General features: G+C 46.6%; 1 protein-coding gene across 8 annotated transcripts in view; it reads right to left on the bottom strand.

Moving 5' to 3' along the window:
* HIVEP3 (HIVEP zinc finger 3) overlaps positions 1-18,885 on the bottom strand; it is a 217,171-nt gene that overhangs the window by 34,325 nt on the left and 163,961 nt on the right. For all 8 annotated transcript variants that reach the window (XM_004947684.5, XM_004947682.5, XM_040651959.2 and 5 more), the window contains one exon: positions 15,800-15,945. In XM_004947684.5, the coding sequence (XP_004947741.1) occupies positions 15,800-15,945 (146 nt within the window). The remainder of the gene's footprint in view (positions 1-15,799; positions 15,946-18,885) is intronic.

Raw genomic sequence — 18,885 nt, 5'->3', positions numbered from 1 at the left:
ACCACTGGGTATTGATGGTTGATGAATTTCCGCTCTCCTCCCAATATAACTACAACTGACAAAATACCCAAAGCCACTCAGGTTATTATGACATCTCAACATCCTGGAGGATCGAATGGATTGGGCTTGGGTTATCACCTACAAGCAGATCATCATGTCAGCCCGTGTTCTGCTCCACAACACCTAGGGGTTATAATTATTAATGAAATTCTGTAGTGTTCCAGGAGATAGAGAAACTCTTTGAGGAAACATGAGCCTCAGACTCGTCCCAAGCCTTTACCCATCCTTCAAGTTAGATCCAAGACAAAACAATTTTAAAGAAATGATTTAATTATTTCTCATTTCCTGTGCTTCCTGTCTCCTGTCAAGGCCAAGCAAGGAAATTAGGACTAGTCCCAAGGAGACCTGAGATACCATCAATCCAACTGGACAGCAGAAACTCCGGGAACTGCATTAGAAAGTTTTATCCTATGACTTTTCAGACCAATTCTAGAGCTGTAAGAAGTTCCAGATGAGCTGGAGCAAAGCATCTCGGCTCTTGGGCACTCATCTACATTAGCAGGAGCAGAGTTTAAGCCCTCCTCAATTCTAATGATAATGAGGAGTCACTGTTTGCAGGGAGGACCTGTGTTGGGAAACATCTGGCAAAGGGCAGTGAGACATCATCCCACTGAATCTATGAACACCCAGCTACACAATGGTGGAAAAGGCTTTTTTAGTGTTTCTGCAGCCAAAATTTGGGCCCAACACAACCTACCCTCAAGTCAGTGCTGGCAGCAGGGTCAGGTGGAGGTTTTGTTTGGAGGACAGAAGCTGGGTCCAGAGCAGTGCAAATCATTTGCAAGGAGTTGAATTCCTACCAGCTGGGCGGTGATTGCTATTCGCACATCTGCACATCGCTGGAAATCCCTGGGGACCATCCTCTGTGTGTTCTGCAGTGGCCCGCAGCTCTCCAGGAGCTCTCATCACAGCTGGGGAGTGATTCTGAAAGTTCCCCTTCCCATCCCACTGCTCCTCCCCAGAGCACATTCTGAGTCAGAAACTGAGCTCAGCAATTTCACAACGTTGTGATTTTCTCCTTCTTCTCTCCCTATCCCTGCAAAAAAACCCAATGCAGCCCAGAGAGAGGGAGCTGGATCCTGTTCTCTCTTGCACATAATCAGCACAACAATTTAGGCAGCTCCGCTCGCCCTTGCAAAGCAATTGAAGGAAACAGGGCAGTGCAGGGGTAACCAGGGGCAGAGCCTTCGTTACCCATGATGATGTGTGAGGAGGTGAGCAGAGCCAAAGTTGTGCTTGCAGGACCTACAGCTCAAAACCCTCATCTTTTAGCCTGGAATCAAAAAAACACATTAGATACCACAATTACAGAGGAAAAAATCTGGAAAACCCATAATGCTTTTTTTTTTTTCCCCCAGTCATTTTTCAGCAACTGAACTTAAAAAAAAGAAGCAAAAATCCTTCTCTCTCAGGCATCTGCTGTTAGCCAGTGTGTTTTACGACTGCTGTACAGAAAGTTTCAGTGTATAATGATTATAATAATCAGAAGAAAAAATACGATTGTGCCAAGAGCACACTCTTCTGCAGCTTAAAGAGTATGCGTGCACACCCTGGGTGATTCCTTCTAGAAGTCCCTCAATATTCATCAGCCACACAGTCCCAAAGCAGCCTGCTAATTTTAGGAACCAATTCTACAGATGCAGCTCTACAGCTTCAGATAACGGCTGCGTGCCTCTGCAAACCCCAGCAGCGGTGCTGTTCTCACGGGACAGCACTCAGTGCAAAGGGTTCTCCCGCGGGAAGCTCCCGCTCCTCCAGGATGCAGAAGTTCCTGCGAGGACCGCGGGACCACGAGGCTCTAGCTGTTCCCAGCCGTCCTGCCACGCTCGTGGGTGAGATCAGAGACCCAACAGCAATGCAGCTGGGAAAGGAGGAAGGCAGGGATGCGGTCCCTCCATCCGCAGCACGGAGACGCGTCGGTAGCGTGGAGGAGGTGGGGTGGGAGGAAGGAGGAGAGCGGTTCCCAGGTCACTGATGGAAAACGCGACGGGTCTGGTCAGCTCCCCTGTGGGTTGAGAGGGGCTGTGAAAGAAGTCCTCCTTGGAAAGGGTCCCATGGAAGTCTCACAGAAGGAGAACGTGCCATTGGTCGCGTGTGCTAATGGTGGAAGATCATAAGGTTTGGGGGAGGAGGAGCATGTTTAACCAGGATAAAAAAATTTAAAAAGAGCCCCTGAGAGCACCATTGCCTGCTGATGACCTACAGGGGCTTTCACTTGGAGCATCTCCAGGCTGAAGCAGGAGCAACTGAAAGCAGCTCCAAGAAGCAGCTGAGCTTTTGCTCGTGTTCCTGCACCATGAGTAGGCTGTGCTCATTAGGCCCCCTAACAAGCTTCCTGCAGGCAAGCCAGACCCCTTCTGCACAGCACCTTGCATACATGAAGGAGTAATATTTTTCAAAGACAAATCCCTACTATTTATCTTAACGTAGTGCCTACAGGTCTACCGTGCAGACAGTGAACACAGAGTGAAAAGCTAATTTACCAAGATCCTGCCCCAAGGACATACAAAGAGATAGCAGATGGGCAGTGGTGGATAGTATGGGAGAACAGCAGGAGGATGTAGGTCAGTGTGATGTGCTGGGACACGCAGCCTAAATGTTGCCATCATTTCTACAGACAGACATCTCAGAGCAGAGGTGAGTTGAAGGAAGAGGAAGAAGGTCAGCAGATGTTTTCAGAGAGCTCTTTCCAGCAGGGAAGAAAGGTTGTAGAAATAATACATGGGGAGAATAATATCACCATTCAGAGCAGGAAGGGAGATTTTGTCATCAAAAACGGATGCAAAGAGGGCTCTATGTAGACACAGCACAAGGAAATTACTTTTTCTTTCCAATTTTCTAAAACAGAGACAGACCCAGACCGATACTGTGAGCACGCAGAACAGGACTGCAGAGGAGCTGGATGAGCAGCTGGTGAATTTTACTTCTGTATATGGGCAGGAAAGGTTGTACTTTGGAGCCATTCTGCAAGAAGAGTTGGCAAAATGCTAAGAGTAAAGAAAAGCCCTACACAGACTGAGCTCCGCCAGATAACAGCAGAAATGGTGTTGACTGCAATCATGCCATGGTGCTGAGGATGGACAACTTGCAGCACAGTGTAGTTTTTTCCAACAGTACAAGAACCCAGGGAATGGAAAGACATCTCCGTTGTCTCCTTCAAGAGGAGTTCCCACTTGGAAGGGATCTGGACATGATCAGCAGTGAGGGTGGATGGCAGATAAGATCCAGTCTGCTCACAGAGTGCTATATCCAGGGAGCAAAGACCATTCTTCACATACCTCAGGAAATCCCTCTCTGCACCAACATTTCAGGATATTTTCCTTCCAAAAAAAAAAAAAAAAAGTAAAAAACCACATAAATTGTTGCCTAGAACTTTTTCTCTGTCTGTTTTGCATGTCTGCATGTCAAAAGTGCCAGTATATCACGCTCACTTCTGCTGAGACCAAAATACGTTCCCGTTTCTCTCCAGAAAGTCACAGCAACAACCGTTTGTGTTTTTTCTGCAGCTGTGGCACTTTTCCCAAGGACACGCAGGGGCTCCCCGGGGGTCTCTCACCCCCACGTCTTCACATGGGGCGGGTGGGATTGCTTCCAGCCGGGACTATAGGAAGACGTGCTGCCGTCTGAATCCGAGGCGACACCAAAGCCCGCAAGAATCCAAGGCGACGACTCCTTGAAACCACTCGCCTTCCCCTTTCTTGGATAAACACAGCATGGCAGGAAGCTGCCCACAGCCACCAGCCCCCCTGGGATCGCCATCCAGCCGGGACTTCCCTGCATGGGGCCATCTGCGGAGGAGCGCAGAGCCGTCCCATTCCAGGCAGGGTTCGCGAACCCGCTGCTCCAGATGTGACCTCGGCAGTGCTGGTGACACTTCAGAAGGGATGGCAGGAAGGCTGTGGGGACTGTGCAAAAATAACCGGCTGCTGTTACTGCTGACACGGCCTCTGCTCTCCAGAGGAGGACCGCGAAGGCCCCTTTCAAAGCGGGGGCAGAGCTAGGAGCTATTTTAAATCACTGCTCTTCACTGCAAGGCATAAAACCTCCGTCAGCTTTAGCAGAGAGGTTCGTGCGTGCTTTATGCCGAGGTGCCTCGGAGATTTACACACTGCAAAACAGCCGTGCACCAGGGACCGGCGGTGCGGTATCAGAAATCGCTGCGGCTTTCTCTGCTAAAGAAGTCAAGCTGCAAAACTGTAAACGTTCACAGACCTATGGCTCAAGCACAGGGCAGGACTGGCGGCTCCCAGAGCTCCTCTATTTCCGCAGGCTGCTGCCTCCTGCAAGTGCCCTTCACCATGTATTAGCACTTTCTTAATTTACCATCAGCTTCAACAGTGGGATCGTGCAGCAGGGACACAGCTCTCACTCTTGGTTGCTGTAAGTTTATTAAGCCCATTTGGTGACATCTCCATGAAGATCCAATTTGCAAAGGCATAAATACCCACAGTTGGAGCATCTGCAATCAGCCCTGCCCATTGCTCAGCACCTCTGAAGATTAAGCCCTGTGCTCAGCTTTCAGCTCAATAAATTGAGCTCAAGATGCAAGGTAGGAAGAGCTGAATTCCTAATAAATTACTGTTATAAATAATACTCTGTGGTAAAACCAGCACACTTCCACTCTAAAACATCAGCCCATTGGTTGTCTGGGTAAATAAACTAATTAGCCTTTTTTTTGTACTGATGTCCTATATTCCCACACACACAGATCTCACTATGGTTCTAACATTATAGCCTTTTGGGGACAAAAAGGAAAATATCCACAAACCAAGGGCATACCAAAGCCAAATGAAAAAGAAATCCCTTCTCCCATTCTACACCACCATGCCAAACATCCCTCATTTTTTTCAATTGTGAAAAGTTGATCAATCCTTATCCTAAACTCCTGATGTCCCATTTTTATGTAGCTGCAACACATGGACTTCATGCCATACAATGTCTCTCCCCACTGCCAACCCCAAACACCTGCAGCCTGCAGGTCCCTGGTCCCACCACAGCTCTCCTGCCATCAAGAGGGATTTATTTTCTGTACCAAAGGCTTTTGCTCCATTCATATTTGGGATAGGTTCTCATTTTATCAAAAAACAGGCTGCTCTGGCATACTTAGCCCAATGCTTTGCAGAGAACCTGATGTTTGAAAGCACTCTTTGGTCTTGTAAGGGGACTGAAATGCAGAGAGTTGAATCTCAGTTCTGCAATTAAATGGTTTCTTTGAATAAGAATAGCAAGATACTCACAAACATGAAAAACCACTAAAACATCTGTGAGAAACACTCACTCTTTGAAAACACCACTACTATGCATAAGCCTACCAAGAGATACCCAAACCAGCTCAGTTGTGCTCAGGCTTTCCAAGAAACAAAGGCAACCAACAAATAGGAAGGACTATAACAACTTGATGGTGATGGATTGACAGTTGGTCTTGATGATCTTAGAAGTCTTTTCCAACCTTTATGATTCTATGATTCTATGAAATTAGCTTCTCACACCTGATGACCCCCCTCATTTTTGACATACCATGTACAGAATGACAGTTAGAAACACAAAGACACAAGCAATCAAAAACACATGAACCTCTAGGAAGCCCAACCACCATGCAGAGCTCTCAGGTGAACATCATCAGAAGAACTAGGCAAAGTATTTCTTGTTACCCCACACTGGAGCTCTCCAGTTTCCAATCTACATAAAGCTTGCTATTCTTCAGTCTTATTTCTAGCCTAGAATAAACAGCAAAACAGAGCAGCAAAAACATCTCCTTAGGTCACAAGAGTCTGCTCACAAAGAAGCACACAGTTACAGTCAGTCTGGATTCACATTTTTCCATACATATGCTAGGATTTCTCACATGTTTTTAAAGGGTGACAGCCCATCCTACCCTCCTTTCTCACTCAGTTTATTTTGCATAAATGCCTGAGCAGCAGCAGGTCTTTCAGGTCAGGGAAATGACTTTAAGCACTTGCAGTTTGCAGTCACAGCTTTTTCCTTCTTCTCCATCCTGAAGAACTTGAGCTGGGCTGACAGCTGCCTCCCAGCACTTTGTGACCCAGAGATCATTGGGCTCAGATCAGCTCCACGTTTGAGATATGTGTGCCTATGTCCATAGTGAACTCCTCCTCAAAAACAAGCTAAATCTGAAAGCCAAGCGTAACTTTTGAATAGCAGAAAACAGGTTGAGAAGGTGCAATATAATTCAGGCACATTTTACTGTCAGGCCTCTACCATTCCTCCACCATCATGCAGAACAGTCCCAAGAATTTCACATCCGTCTGCCATCACTGGGATTCTCTGATTGACACTAAAGACAGCTGAAAATCAACTACAACATTTGGGATGAGTTTAAAAACAAAAACAAAACAATAAAAGAAACAGATGAGCGGGAATCAGATTAACATCTGCCCTGAGAAGAGATCTATCTGCTCAAAAGTAATGTTTTCATCATTAGGAAGGGTCAGCAAAGGAAGTCCTAAACAGCCAGAATTATATTCTCAGAGTCATCTTCCTGCCATTTACCTACTGGGATAAGGATTGTGCAATAGGCAGTCAGGTCTGGGTCTGTCTATTTGAACACTGGGTTTCTAATTGATTGCACAGTACTTGGAATCTATTAAAGGGTGTCTATTTACAGTGTTGTATAGGACAGGCTGCCTAGATGTGCAGATGCTAAGAACTGGATAATCCTAAGTAAAGCTGGTAAAAACGTTTGCCTTCTCAAATTTTCCGCTGAATTAATTGGAGAGATTGTGTCACTGAATCAATAAAGTGCAAAGCCCACAGTCTTGACGTTTGCCACAAGCCCATATGCAGCCCTCTCACACGGAGACTTTATTATTCCAGACACTTGGCCATGTCAGACAGCGGCTCACAGTAAGACGTTGTGTCATGGCTGTGAGTCCGAGGCGCAGAAGGGCAGCCCAGGAGAGCACAGCCTCACATCAGGACTCCACACAGATTCTTTTAGGCTATCATTTTCAAAACTTCCACCAAGGAAAGCACCCAATTGCCTTTTATTCAAATGAAAAAAAAGAAAAAAAGAAAAAAAATGCTTGCTCTTATGAAACTGAGAGCATGTGCAATGTTGGAGAAATACACATATGAGTCATGTTAACTCAGTACCTGTTCATGTCAATTCCTATTGTATTTTTTCCTGAGTCCTGAGAACATCTCTGACTTTCATTCACTTTTTCTCTTCACTTTCCTGACATCAGCTCGGACCTTTTTTCTCTTCATCCCATCCCACACCCTCTCCCTTTACTGAGAATGCTCAGACCTTCCAGCCTGACCCCCTCCTGCTTGGATAATCACAGTCTCTTTCTTTTTAACCAATTTCTACTTTCTCTGTTCCAACTCATCTGCCAAAACCGCCTTTCCTTCTTTTCACCCTTCCTTTCTACTGGCTTTCCCTCACCCATCTGACCAAGGCACTGTGGAATGTTTCTATCCCTACCTCTGCTCCTGGATATCACAATTTCCCTGACCTCTCACATTGCTCTGCCAGCAGCCCTGGTCCTGCAGCCCCAGGCGGCCCTTTTTGCCTCAGATGGGAAGAACGATCTCAAAAGAAATTGTAGCAAGGTGGAGGCTGGTCTCTTCTCCTAGATAACAGTGATAGGATGAGAGGTCAACACCAAGAGATGGTCAGGTTGGATATTAGGAACAATTTATTCTCAGAAAGAGCAGTGATGCAGTGGCACAGCTGCCCAGGGAGTGGTCGGGTCACCGTCCTTGGAGGTGCTCCAGAGCCGTGGAGATGTGGCACTGAGGGATCTGCTCAGTGGGCATGGTCAGGTGGCTTGGGGTTGGAAGTGGTGATCTTAGAGGTCTTTTCCAACCATAACGATTCTGTGATTCTATAAACGCTGTTTTTCAGTTCTGCTTGGTAACTCTGTTGTGCCAAATGCAACCAGTGCACAGGTAACCATTCATTTTCCCCATGATTGCAAATCATTTTCCTGGACTTCAGTGTCACATAGGTTAGAGGCTTCGCCTCAGGTGCGTGGATTGGTCTGGACAACCCCATGGAGAGATATGAGGTCTGGAACAAAAACACCCAACACCGTCATCCCTCCTTGTCTGCTCTTCTGCAGAAGGAGGATGGGGACAGGGAGAGAGTGCAGATCTCCAAGTTCACAAGCCTTTGGCAGGGCAGAGAAGAGAAGCCCAAGCAACGCAGTGCTCCCATCCTGTCTTTTTGCTTGCAGTGACCTGAACTTGTCTTTCCACTGAAGAAGGAAAGAAAATGGTGCTGTTTCCCACCCCAGTAACCCACTCACTTGTTAGTCTCTGCTCCTGGTTATCTTGCTGGACCTAACCTTGGACCTACCAAGTGGCATAAGCCAAGCAACTGCTAGAACATATGCAACTAATAGTAGACTTTTAATTCAGTGCTATAGTGGGAGACTGACAAACCTGGGAGCTGGAGCACTCCGTTCCCCAAATGAAGGTGCAATGTGATGCCAGCAAGGCAGGTTGGCCATCACCAGGCACCTCTGCATGGCATCAGTGACATTTTCTTGCTTAATATCATTTAACTTTATACTTTTCCTCATTTGAGATGACAGCAAATGGGAAGTCTTGTCCTTGTGTAACACAAAGGAGGTTAAACGTCACAGTGAACAGAATAATGGGCTGGGAAAACCCCATGGGGGATGCTGTGCACCCAAGGTCTCTGCCCCACTCCAAGTGCACTGCACTTAGGAAGCCAACAGGCAGGCTGGATGGATGCTCACAGGCATCTTTACTCAGGACAGAGCACAGTGCAGAAAGGTGTGCATCCCACACACAGTCACACGGGAAGCTGAGATAATATTTCTTAATAACTGTCTGTGGGAAATTAGCATCAAGCAGCATTATGAGCGCCTGCCAGAAGGATGTGTTAAGAAAGTGGGCTGGCTGTACAGAAAATAATTTAGGAAAAATAATAAAGAAAGCCAGACAACAACCCAGACTGAATCCTTCTGTGTTTGTCTAATTTCCTGGGAAAACAGGCATAAGCTGCAGAACGAATCCAATTGTCAAGTGAAGCAACAAGATATTCAGGGCAGGAAATGGGGTAAAACGTTAACAATTCCCATCGAGGAATATTAAGCTATTTTGAAGAGAGCAGATAAGCAAGCTTAGCACCACATGAGTTGGTGTCCCCTCTCCCAAGGAAGGGAATGGGAGCACAGGGAGCAGAACGACTTATCCCAGAGCCACAGTGAGTCACAGGCATAGGAGGGGTGCACAGCCCGCATCTCGCAGCCACACATATCTGCTCCAACCACCATGCTGTCTGCAGGATACGCTCAGGGAACAGTGTGTTCAGGAACTGCTCAGTGCAAACACAGCTGGTGCTGAAGGAGAGCTGGTGGCATGCAGGGACGTCCTGCCACCAGGAGCCAAGGGAAGGGAAGGGCAGCACTGTGCCTGGTGTGAGCACTCCATGTGCTTGTGAGTATTCCTTCATCCAGGGCTGGGATGGGAACTGAGAGTGGGTCTGTGCTTAGTTGGCCAAAACGTAAAGGATGTAATGCTTTTCTGCATTCCATGAGGAGGAATTCCATTGCACATCCATGAGGAGGTAGTAAAGAACAGACTGGATGTGAATGATGCTGATTCACGTTGCACAGAGCCTTGAGGAGCATTTATGGTGGCTATCAACTCACAGGGTGTAAACACTGTCATAAAAGCAAGGAAATACAAAGTGCTTCAAGCTCTGGGCTCTGTCCCAGAGGCCCATTTGGGATCTTGCATGATGCTTCAGCATTGCTTACACAACCAGAAGCTGCTCCCAACAGACATTAATAACCTGTTTTCGGGTTAACAACCCAAGGTTACTGCTCAATTATGCCAGGTTACTGATACAAGAGCTCCTGGCATGCGACACCATCTGTGAGCAGTGGGTTTGAGAGCTGGAGCCACTTCAGAGCAGCCCCACACCTTCCCTCCAAAAGGAACCATGTCAGCTCTCCCAGCCTCATCCCACACATGGACAGACTGAGGTCCCTGGGGTTGAAGCCAAGTGAGTGGCACCTTTGCTTTGCTCTGCCCAGCTCTGTGCTTTTCTCCTCTTCCACGCTCCGTTTCCTGCTGTGTACCTCGCAGCTCCCGTTCCAAGAAAGGATTTCCTGAGCAGACCTCCAAAAACAACTGATTTTTCCGTTTCTTGGCAACAACCTGAGTTATCAGGCAGAAATGTTGCTTAAGCAAGACCAGAATTAAAAAGTTGTAAAAATCCAAATTTTCTTAAAGACATACTATGGGGTGGGGTGGGGAAATCATTTGCTTCAGGTTGAGTGGAACCTTCTCTCCATATAGCCTCCGGAGCGAGAATGCAAAGATTTTCCAAGCAAAAAGAACACACTCCTTTCTTTTTGAAAATATTTTTTCTCTAGTTGCCATTTTTCATTGCTGCTATTCCTGCATGCAGCCTTCAAGCAGCCTTCCTCACTGCCTGCAACCTGGCTCTTCAAACCATCTCTCCTTTCATCTTGTCAGCAGCGGTAACATTCATAAATCCGTCCTTCCTTAAATTGCCACCCTGTGTCTTGTCTTCTTGGGATTGTTAGCTTTTTAAGCAGAAAATGTGCTTTGCCTGTGCTATGAAAAGAAAAAAACAGAGTGTAAACGTATGGTGCTCAATGGGATCTTACATTCTTTTACTGGGACGAGGCTTGTCCTTCCCCAGTAGAACCATGAGCCCAGCTCCTGTCCAGTGGGAGCACCCCAACCCCACGGGCTGCTCCCAAACCCTATGAGCATGGATGTCCCATCCGGGGAGGCTCCTTTGGAGAGGATTCTTGGAGGACTGCCATCATTTTATGTGATGTCTCATTTTCATATGGCAAAATCAGGGAATGCCCTCCCCATCATGCCCAACCCATGGTGGCTGAGCACTCTCAGTGCTGTCTGAGCAATAGGGCTGTAGGCCTCAAACCTCACGGCATGAAAGCTCTCTATTTGTCATCAAGTCTGATGTGTTGAAAATTCAGACATCTGCTTAAAGATCCTTTACAAAAGGAGGATAAATACCTGTGCACAAGCTGATGTCTGGGCTTTAAAAGTTTTAAAGAGTGCAGCTTGACACACGTAGGACCACATTTTCCATGGGGCTGTGCAGCCACAGGGCTGAGCAATGCCTGCTCAGCACTCCTGGAAGCAGGGAAAATCCAGCAACCGACCACAAGATGCTCAGATTAACAGTGAGAGGTCAGTCTGGCACCTCTGACCCCAGCGGAAAAGCATTCATACCAATCCCACCCTCCCCCGCGGAGCAGCAGGAAAACCCCTTTCACTTTCTATTTAAAATGAAAAATTCAGGAATTCTTTACTTTCACCCAAGAAATGATTACGTTGTGAAATATGACTGTTTCATGTCATATGTCAAGCACCACCCTGGGGACATGAAGTGCATTCCCCCATAAGACTGGAGCAGGTAAGCAAAGGAGGACCGTGCACTGCTGATGCACAGCGCAGCTGGACGAGATAACGACAGACTCCTCCTCTGCTGCTAATGTGTGCGCTCAAATTGATGTCTTTGGGATAAATGACTCTCGCAAAATAAACACAATGAATTCTTAGAACTCATCTAAGCAGCAGAGGAAATCCCCTGAACGAACCGGGTTCGGCGCAGGGGTTTGGGGTTACACACTGAGAAACGCCGCTTGTTGAACAGAGAGGGCTTTCTCCAGGGTAATAAAACTCCTGCATTGTTGTGCCAGGGATTTTCCGGGAGGTGTGTGTCAGCGGGGGGTGGGAGCTGCAGTTTCTGTGGCCGGTCATAGAAATGGAGTGAGATCACCCAGAGGAACCGACCGCAGATCCCAGCAGCAGTGGGAGGAGAGCAGGGAGCGAGGAATGCAATGGGTTGCAAAAGGTTGCATAATTTTTTTTCCCCCTCATTAGTAATCATGTTCAAGTCTGATAAAGCAGACCCAGGGATTCTCTGTTTTCCCTCAGCACTGGGAAAAAAATCTCTCACCAGACAGGCTGAGGTTCAATGTATGTCCCCACCTCCCTCCTGCCTACCTAAAATCCCATAAGCAGCCCCACAGTGTGGAGACAACAGTTTCTCCCCTCCCAACCCTACGGCTCTCCAGGAGCTCAGTGGTCAGTCTTCATGCAGTCCCCCCACTTATACACACTGTGTTAGGCAGGAGGGACTGTAGGACAGGAATTCACTCCGACTCACAGAGCAGTGATTTAAGGTGGAGGAGATTCCTGTCTGAATCAGACCAGACCAAAGTCCAGAGCAGCCTGGGTCACAACAGCACCAAGAGCATCTTTCTCAGTGTTAAGATACCCTACTACACCACTATGGGTTCTTCTTGCTCATGTGCAGATTTGCACACATGGGACGGGACAAATGAAAGGAAGCTTCAGGGCTGTGACCATTACATTGCAACCGTATGTGGTTTTTTTTCCTGATAACAGAGAAAAAAAGAACAGAGCAGTTCCCCACAGAGAGCACCTCTGCCTTCCCTTTGAAGTACTCATTTTACATGACGCTGCTTCGGGGATGTCAGTCAGCATTAGTTGTTCTTAACCCTTATATCTTGGTATTGCTTTCCCTACTAGTTGCAGTCAACGACCCCAATGAGCCAAGCAGTGGGCTCCATAAGAGCACAGAGATGTGGCTGTGAAACAGAAGGACACATATTGACCCCTACCACTATCAGATTTCATCATGAAGATGCTAATGCACAGTAAACAGGCAACATTCCCCTACAAGCCCATGATACCATCGAGGACCTCGCTTTCAAATCAGGTCGATACCAATCTACAGTTTCATGATGTAAGATTTCAGAATGGTCCCAGTGCCCCCAAAACCCCAGAGTGGATTGATGAAGGTGACACAGAGACAGGGAGGAATCACAGCACTCTTGAAGCTGTGCTGGCCAGCATGACCTTCAGAGCTCATTTTCACTGCTCACAACCACCATGGCAACCCTCAGGACAAGGCCAGTGGGTATTTTTATTTGCTCCTTGAGGAGTACAAGCTGCCTGACAGCATGGTTCTCCCAGACACATCCTAGCAAGGCAGTACAGTGCCCAGTCTGTGCGTGGGATGCTGAGCTCCCACCTCTTTGCTGTTGGTCGAATACATGGGTGCGCGTGATGAGAACAAACGCTGGCCACAGCAGAGGTGCACTTAGTCCTATGAAATTCCAGGATTTTCCATGCAAATTCACTGCTGAAATTACATATAAAACGATCTTAAGACTTGTTCACAAAGAGAATTCATTCTACAAACAGGAGCTCACCCAAAACTGCACATTCCATCTATGTTTAACCGTGGAAGAGCCAAGGCAGAGCCACAACGTTCTCCCTGCATCCCCAAGAAACCAAAGCCACAACACAGAGAGAGCACAGCTCCTAGAGCCTCCAGCAGGTTCATCACTTTGGTCCTTAAAGATGGGCAGCAGGTGTGATGGAAGCATGAAATGTAGCTTTCCTGGTCTCTGAAAGCCAGGGAATAAGGTTCTGGCCAGCAGCAGGGGAAGGAGCAGAGCTGGTCCTGGGTGCTGTGAGCAAGGCAGCAATAGGAGAAAGGCAGAAATAGGGCTGGAAGAAGGATGTACAGTGGGAAACAAAAAAAAGCAAGTGCTGAAAATAGCATTGAGAAAGGGAAGAGCTCAAAGAAAAAAACTGAGAGGAAGATGGAGCGAAAAGAGATACAGCAAGTTCAACTTGTGTAGGAGTACTTGAATTTCTTTATAATCACCCTCCTTGGTAGAGGCAAAAAAGCACAGGTTGGCTCCAAAAGATTTGAAACCAACTGCTCCGCAATGGAAGGATGGGTCAAGCCTGGAACAGATCATGTGAAACTGATAAATAAGGGAAGAATGAAACAAAGAGGGAATATTTATGGAGGGGAAGTAAAGTAGGTGAATTAACATCTTGAGGATGGATGCACTTTTGGTGAAACATTTGCAGGAGATGGCAAGGAATACGTCTGATCCACTTAGCATCTTGTGCAAAGCACTAAGCAACCCACAGATTCATCTGTAAGAAAACATCCTTGCAGATCCGAGCTGCTGAGACCAAAGGATTCAAGGTCAGAAAGCTTTTGGGGCTCAGGCACGAAGCACCAGCTCTGTAGCAGCACCTCGGGAGAACAGCCTGTCCTGCCCGACCTCTCAGCAGCGTGCACACCATCTTATTGAGATATTAAATGCATTTCTCTGATCTGGTGCCTTACATTTGTGCCTGTGCTTGGCATTAAGCAGCTACTATATTCTGTCTCATATCCAGAAGGACGGCTGCCTTAAGCTGATGCTACAGGAACTTTAAAATAAAACATAGCATACGCTGAGGATGACTAATACGTTCCCTGATCCTGGCTCATACACAACATATTGGAAAAGTTGCTTTATTTTGTATCTGTCGTTTAGAAAATGTGACTCCCCACCCGTTCTGCTCAGGACACGGGGACACAGAGATGTGGCACTGTCCCCAAAAAGCCTCTGTGGAGCAGCTCTGCAAGGGACAAGGTGATTTTCATCCATGTTAATGCCAAGCCTCCTTAATCACACCTAGGAAGGAGTCCTGGATAATCCACCTGAGGGAAATGAGGCTTCTTATGGGGATTTGAGGCAATAAAACCCAACGCTCATTTGGTCCCATGGCCCTGCATGCAACAGAAGGATGATAGCAGTGCACTCATTGCACATGCCAATCTGCTGCCTTCTTGCCATTCCCTGGCTCCCTCCCTAAATCACTTTGCCATAACCATTACAGGTTGAGGGCAGGTGACAGGGAAGGGCTCTTCCTTTAAGGGTTGGCCCTCAGTGCTCACCACTCACTGCCAACACGCACCTAAACCTGAGCTGAGCACACAGTCTGGGTGAGAGGTGAGCAGTCCTGAGCCAACAGGCAGCTCTCCTCTCACAATGCACTGCTTTACTCCTCTGGTGAGATGGTTTGATCATCCGTTAATGAAATAGTTTAAAATAAAAGCAAACTTCAACAGGTAACAGCAGAGAGAAAACCACAACCACTAACTTAATTAAAGCCTTTTTCTAGCACACAAAAACCAAGACCACCCAATGGCAAGAGAAGAACTGATGAATCCTGCTCAGGATTCTGCAACACACAGGAAGGATGATCTTGAAGTATGAAACTAATTGCATCCTACAGACATGCTACTCATTAATTGATTTTTCATTTTTGAAAAGATAAACAATAATATTAGACCAGCGCTGAATTATTGAAGAGCACTCTGAATTACCTGGACCTCAGAATAAAGAGATACATCAAATTCAGACCTTGCATCCATTCTGGTTCGAGCTACTTTAGTTGGGTGGGTTTAAAATCACATAAATCCAATGGTTCTTTGTTCCCCCGTCTAAAACCCAAGGAACGAGCTCCCCAGTTTCTCATCATAACAGCAACAACCATCAGGAACTTCATTTTCAGGAGAAGGCTATGGAAGGATGCAGAAGATGTGTTGAGCATCCCTGCCACACCAGAGACAGCTGCAGGACGCATTTGTGCTCTTCAGCTGTCTTCACTCAACCGCCTGCTCACAGACGAGATCAAGGGGGCTCTTAATTGAAGACAACTCAGAAAAGAACATGAATGCAGTCTGAAGTATCTGCTGATCTTGAGGGGTGGGTTTGCAAGGCAGCTGCAGAAAGAAATCTGGAATCCAGTTATACCTGGCCTCCACATGGCACCTCCACTGACTTGCCATCACTGTAACCAACAACTCCTATACAATCAGCTGTGGTACAAAAAGAGAAATAAAATTGACACTTACCCTCCTTCAAAGATCTTGATCCTGACTGGCTCCCCTCTTTTGGTTACAACAGCCTCTTCTTCTGGTTTTCCTCTTTTATCCTCTTCCTTCTCAGCTCTAGTTATTTCTTTTCGACCTTCATTAGAAAGGAGCGAAGGCAAATGAACCTATCTCCCCAAAAGAGCAAAACAATCATTGATTACATACAACATCACTCTACAGACTCCACAGACCAAACACTGCAGGTTGAAACAGCAGCCCAGCACACAGGCTGCTCGTGACAGGACAACATCTCAAGAAATACGGTTTCTGCTTCTGGATTTTGAGCCCTGCAGGTTGGGTTATGTTTACAATGACCTCTTGGAGGTACTATTTAGATGCATGGTGGCTCAGGACTATCCAGGGAGGTGTTGGGGTGAATCTGAGCACGTGGCACAGCTGTGGGTCTCTGTCCCTAAATCCACCGCTCTGTCCTTGGATCATCCTCTCCTTTAATATGCATAAAGATCTTGAGAGCAGACCTCACTAGAATCCGTATATTTAACCTCAGCCCCTGGATTTCCCCCTCGCACACACTCACTCACACAGTTTTGGACTTGGGCCATCTAAGCTTGATGTAAATCACTCGACAGTCAGAGCTCATGGGTGATTTCCTCTCACCAAACTGCTGCCGAGGGCGCCGTGCACAGAAAGCCACAAAACCAATGGGAGAAAGCAACCCTTGACCTCCCCACATGTTCCCAGGGTGAGTTTGCTTTTCTCACTGCTACTCCTGCCACCCTTTGTTCATAGCCAGGTCTGAGCCATGTGCTGACATCTCATCTTGCACGTGTAATGTTATCTGTTAAAGTATATGGACTGTAATGTTAGAGCTGCCTCCCTATCTCTGCCCAATGCAAGTGGAGCTCTCACACCTGGAAAGGAACCTTGGGACGTTTCTCTGCTAAAACCTAACATTACACATAATGGGTCTCCAAAGCTTTGAATAATGGGTCTCCAAAGCTTTGAGAGAGGGAAACAGACTGCCTTTTACCCAGGTTACGCTTTACATAAATGCAAAAACACCTTTGAAGTACAACTGAATCACCCACATTCTCACTTCATGTATTATTTCTTGAAAAGGGGTGAGGGTTTGAAATACAAAGGGTTAGGAGAGGAATTACTGCCTGTAGAAGTTTAAATCTGAGCTGGTCACCTTTGACTCTATGTCCACTGGAGACAGTGGCAGCTCTCAGGGTGATTAAGCACTTATCTCAAGGGGACAAAGCACTCACCAGGTGCCTCTTTATCTCCCCTGGTTAGAGAGAAGCCACAGAGCTCAAAAGGAGACCTGAAAAGTTCCGTGGGACCCGGGGCTGCTCTTTGCCCTGGGTCTGCTCACAGAGATGGTCTCAACTCCACTCCATCAGTCCCATGCATGCTTCCAAGATGCCTCTGGGGAATGGTCCAACCTCCCCATCCTGGGCACTGGTGTGGGTTATCCACATAGTACAGAGCGGGGCCAGGCACCATTATGACAATTTTACAGCACAGATGGATCTCTATGATTCTATGGGGATGGGCTCTGTGCTCGGAGCCAAGCAGTGGCACCTCCGAAAACTTAACATGGAGCACCATGACTTCACCTCCTGATAGGAGCTACACATCCACAACAACGCTAGTGAAAGCCTTCCCAGTTCAGTTCCTTGTTCACTGAGGAATACAAAACAATTGACTTTCTAGATGTAGCATGAGGTTTATTTATTGCAACTTTTGAAAGCACAAAACATAGACAGATGAAAGGCACCGTGGAGAGCCAAAATCATACAGTCACTACTACCCCCCGTTACAATCTCGTTTAATTTACAAACTGTGCAAGCACGATACAGTGTAATTAACCATCCCTACATGCACACTGCAGCCTACAGTCACTTCAGAATTGATCTGCTCAGTAAATCCCACTGGTAATTTAGAAATCAAGCCAAGTACGTAGACAGTATACACAGTACTACTGCTCGCTGGTAGCTTGCTGCATGCATAATTGTACCAAATATTAGAGCCTTTTTACATTGTCTGTCGTGTTGACTGACAGCTGGTAGTTCCATAAGGAAGAAAAGACTTAAGGAAAGTGGTTGGAGTTAACTGAAGGTTGAACTCTCAACCCTTGATTGATGCTACTGCTACGCAGCTCCGGGTAATCCCGTCTTCCTGAGTAACCAGTGGCTTCCTAATCTGTGCCAGTCATAAGCATCATAGAGACTAAACTGGGGATTTCACTCCCACTGATCATCTAATTAAAAATATTTCTTGACTTGGCATGAGGTCAATTTATCTCCATTGAAATTAAGGTAATTCCTGCAAAACCCACTCCTTCCAGCAGCAGGTATTAATGTTAAAGTTAGGCTACGTTGTTTTCTAGGTGGGTTTTGCAGGACAAGCCCTTGCTTTTGCAAACTGCACTGTGAAAACTGCAACTTTTGTAGGGTTTTGTCTAAAAGGTTTGTCAGCCTTTGAGTAAATGCAGGCAGTGAAATAGGTGTTCTGGTGGGTAAGGGCTGAGCCGCTCCTGTGTAGGTCTGAACTTTAACTTTGGGATATGAGGGTCTCTCGTATTTCTGAAACACAACCCTTTGTGTTCATTTTAGCACCACGCCAAAGAGCAAAGTTCAAAGGAGCACAGGCACTTCTATTAGAGAATGGAACCAAGGATGGTACAACACCCTCCAGATAAAATCCACTGCAAAAAGAGTGCATAAATATCAAGCATTAGTGCGGTTATTGCACCGCACAGCTAATTATCTGCCCCCAGGCTCCAAGAAAATCTGCCTTTTGGATTTCTGCAGGAGAATGATGGAAATGCTGAATGGAAATAAAGATTTATTGAATCACAGCGACTTTACTGTGCATTTTAAGACATATTTATAAGCAGCAGCTGCAGCAGCGATTACGATAAATTTAATATTCAGAGTTCATTTCATGATTCAGAAATAAAATGAATAATCCATCAATATAAATTGACTTGAGATGAATATCAAATTGCAAAGTCTTTCGAGCAATTCTGTTTGCTAATCTACATGAACATGACCTGGATTAAAGGGATCTGTATGGTTCAGCATTAACTGAGAGAG

The sequence above is a fragment of the Gallus gallus genome, chromosome 23 (assembly GCF_016699485.2).
Source record: "Gallus gallus isolate bGalGal1 chromosome 23, bGalGal1.mat.broiler.GRCg7b, whole genome shotgun sequence".
In the NCBI taxonomy this organism is placed as follows: Eukaryota; Metazoa; Chordata; class Aves; order Galliformes; family Phasianidae; genus Gallus; species Gallus gallus.
Note: the sequence above shows the minus strand (reverse complement) of the source record. Positions and strands in the feature narration are given on the sequence as shown.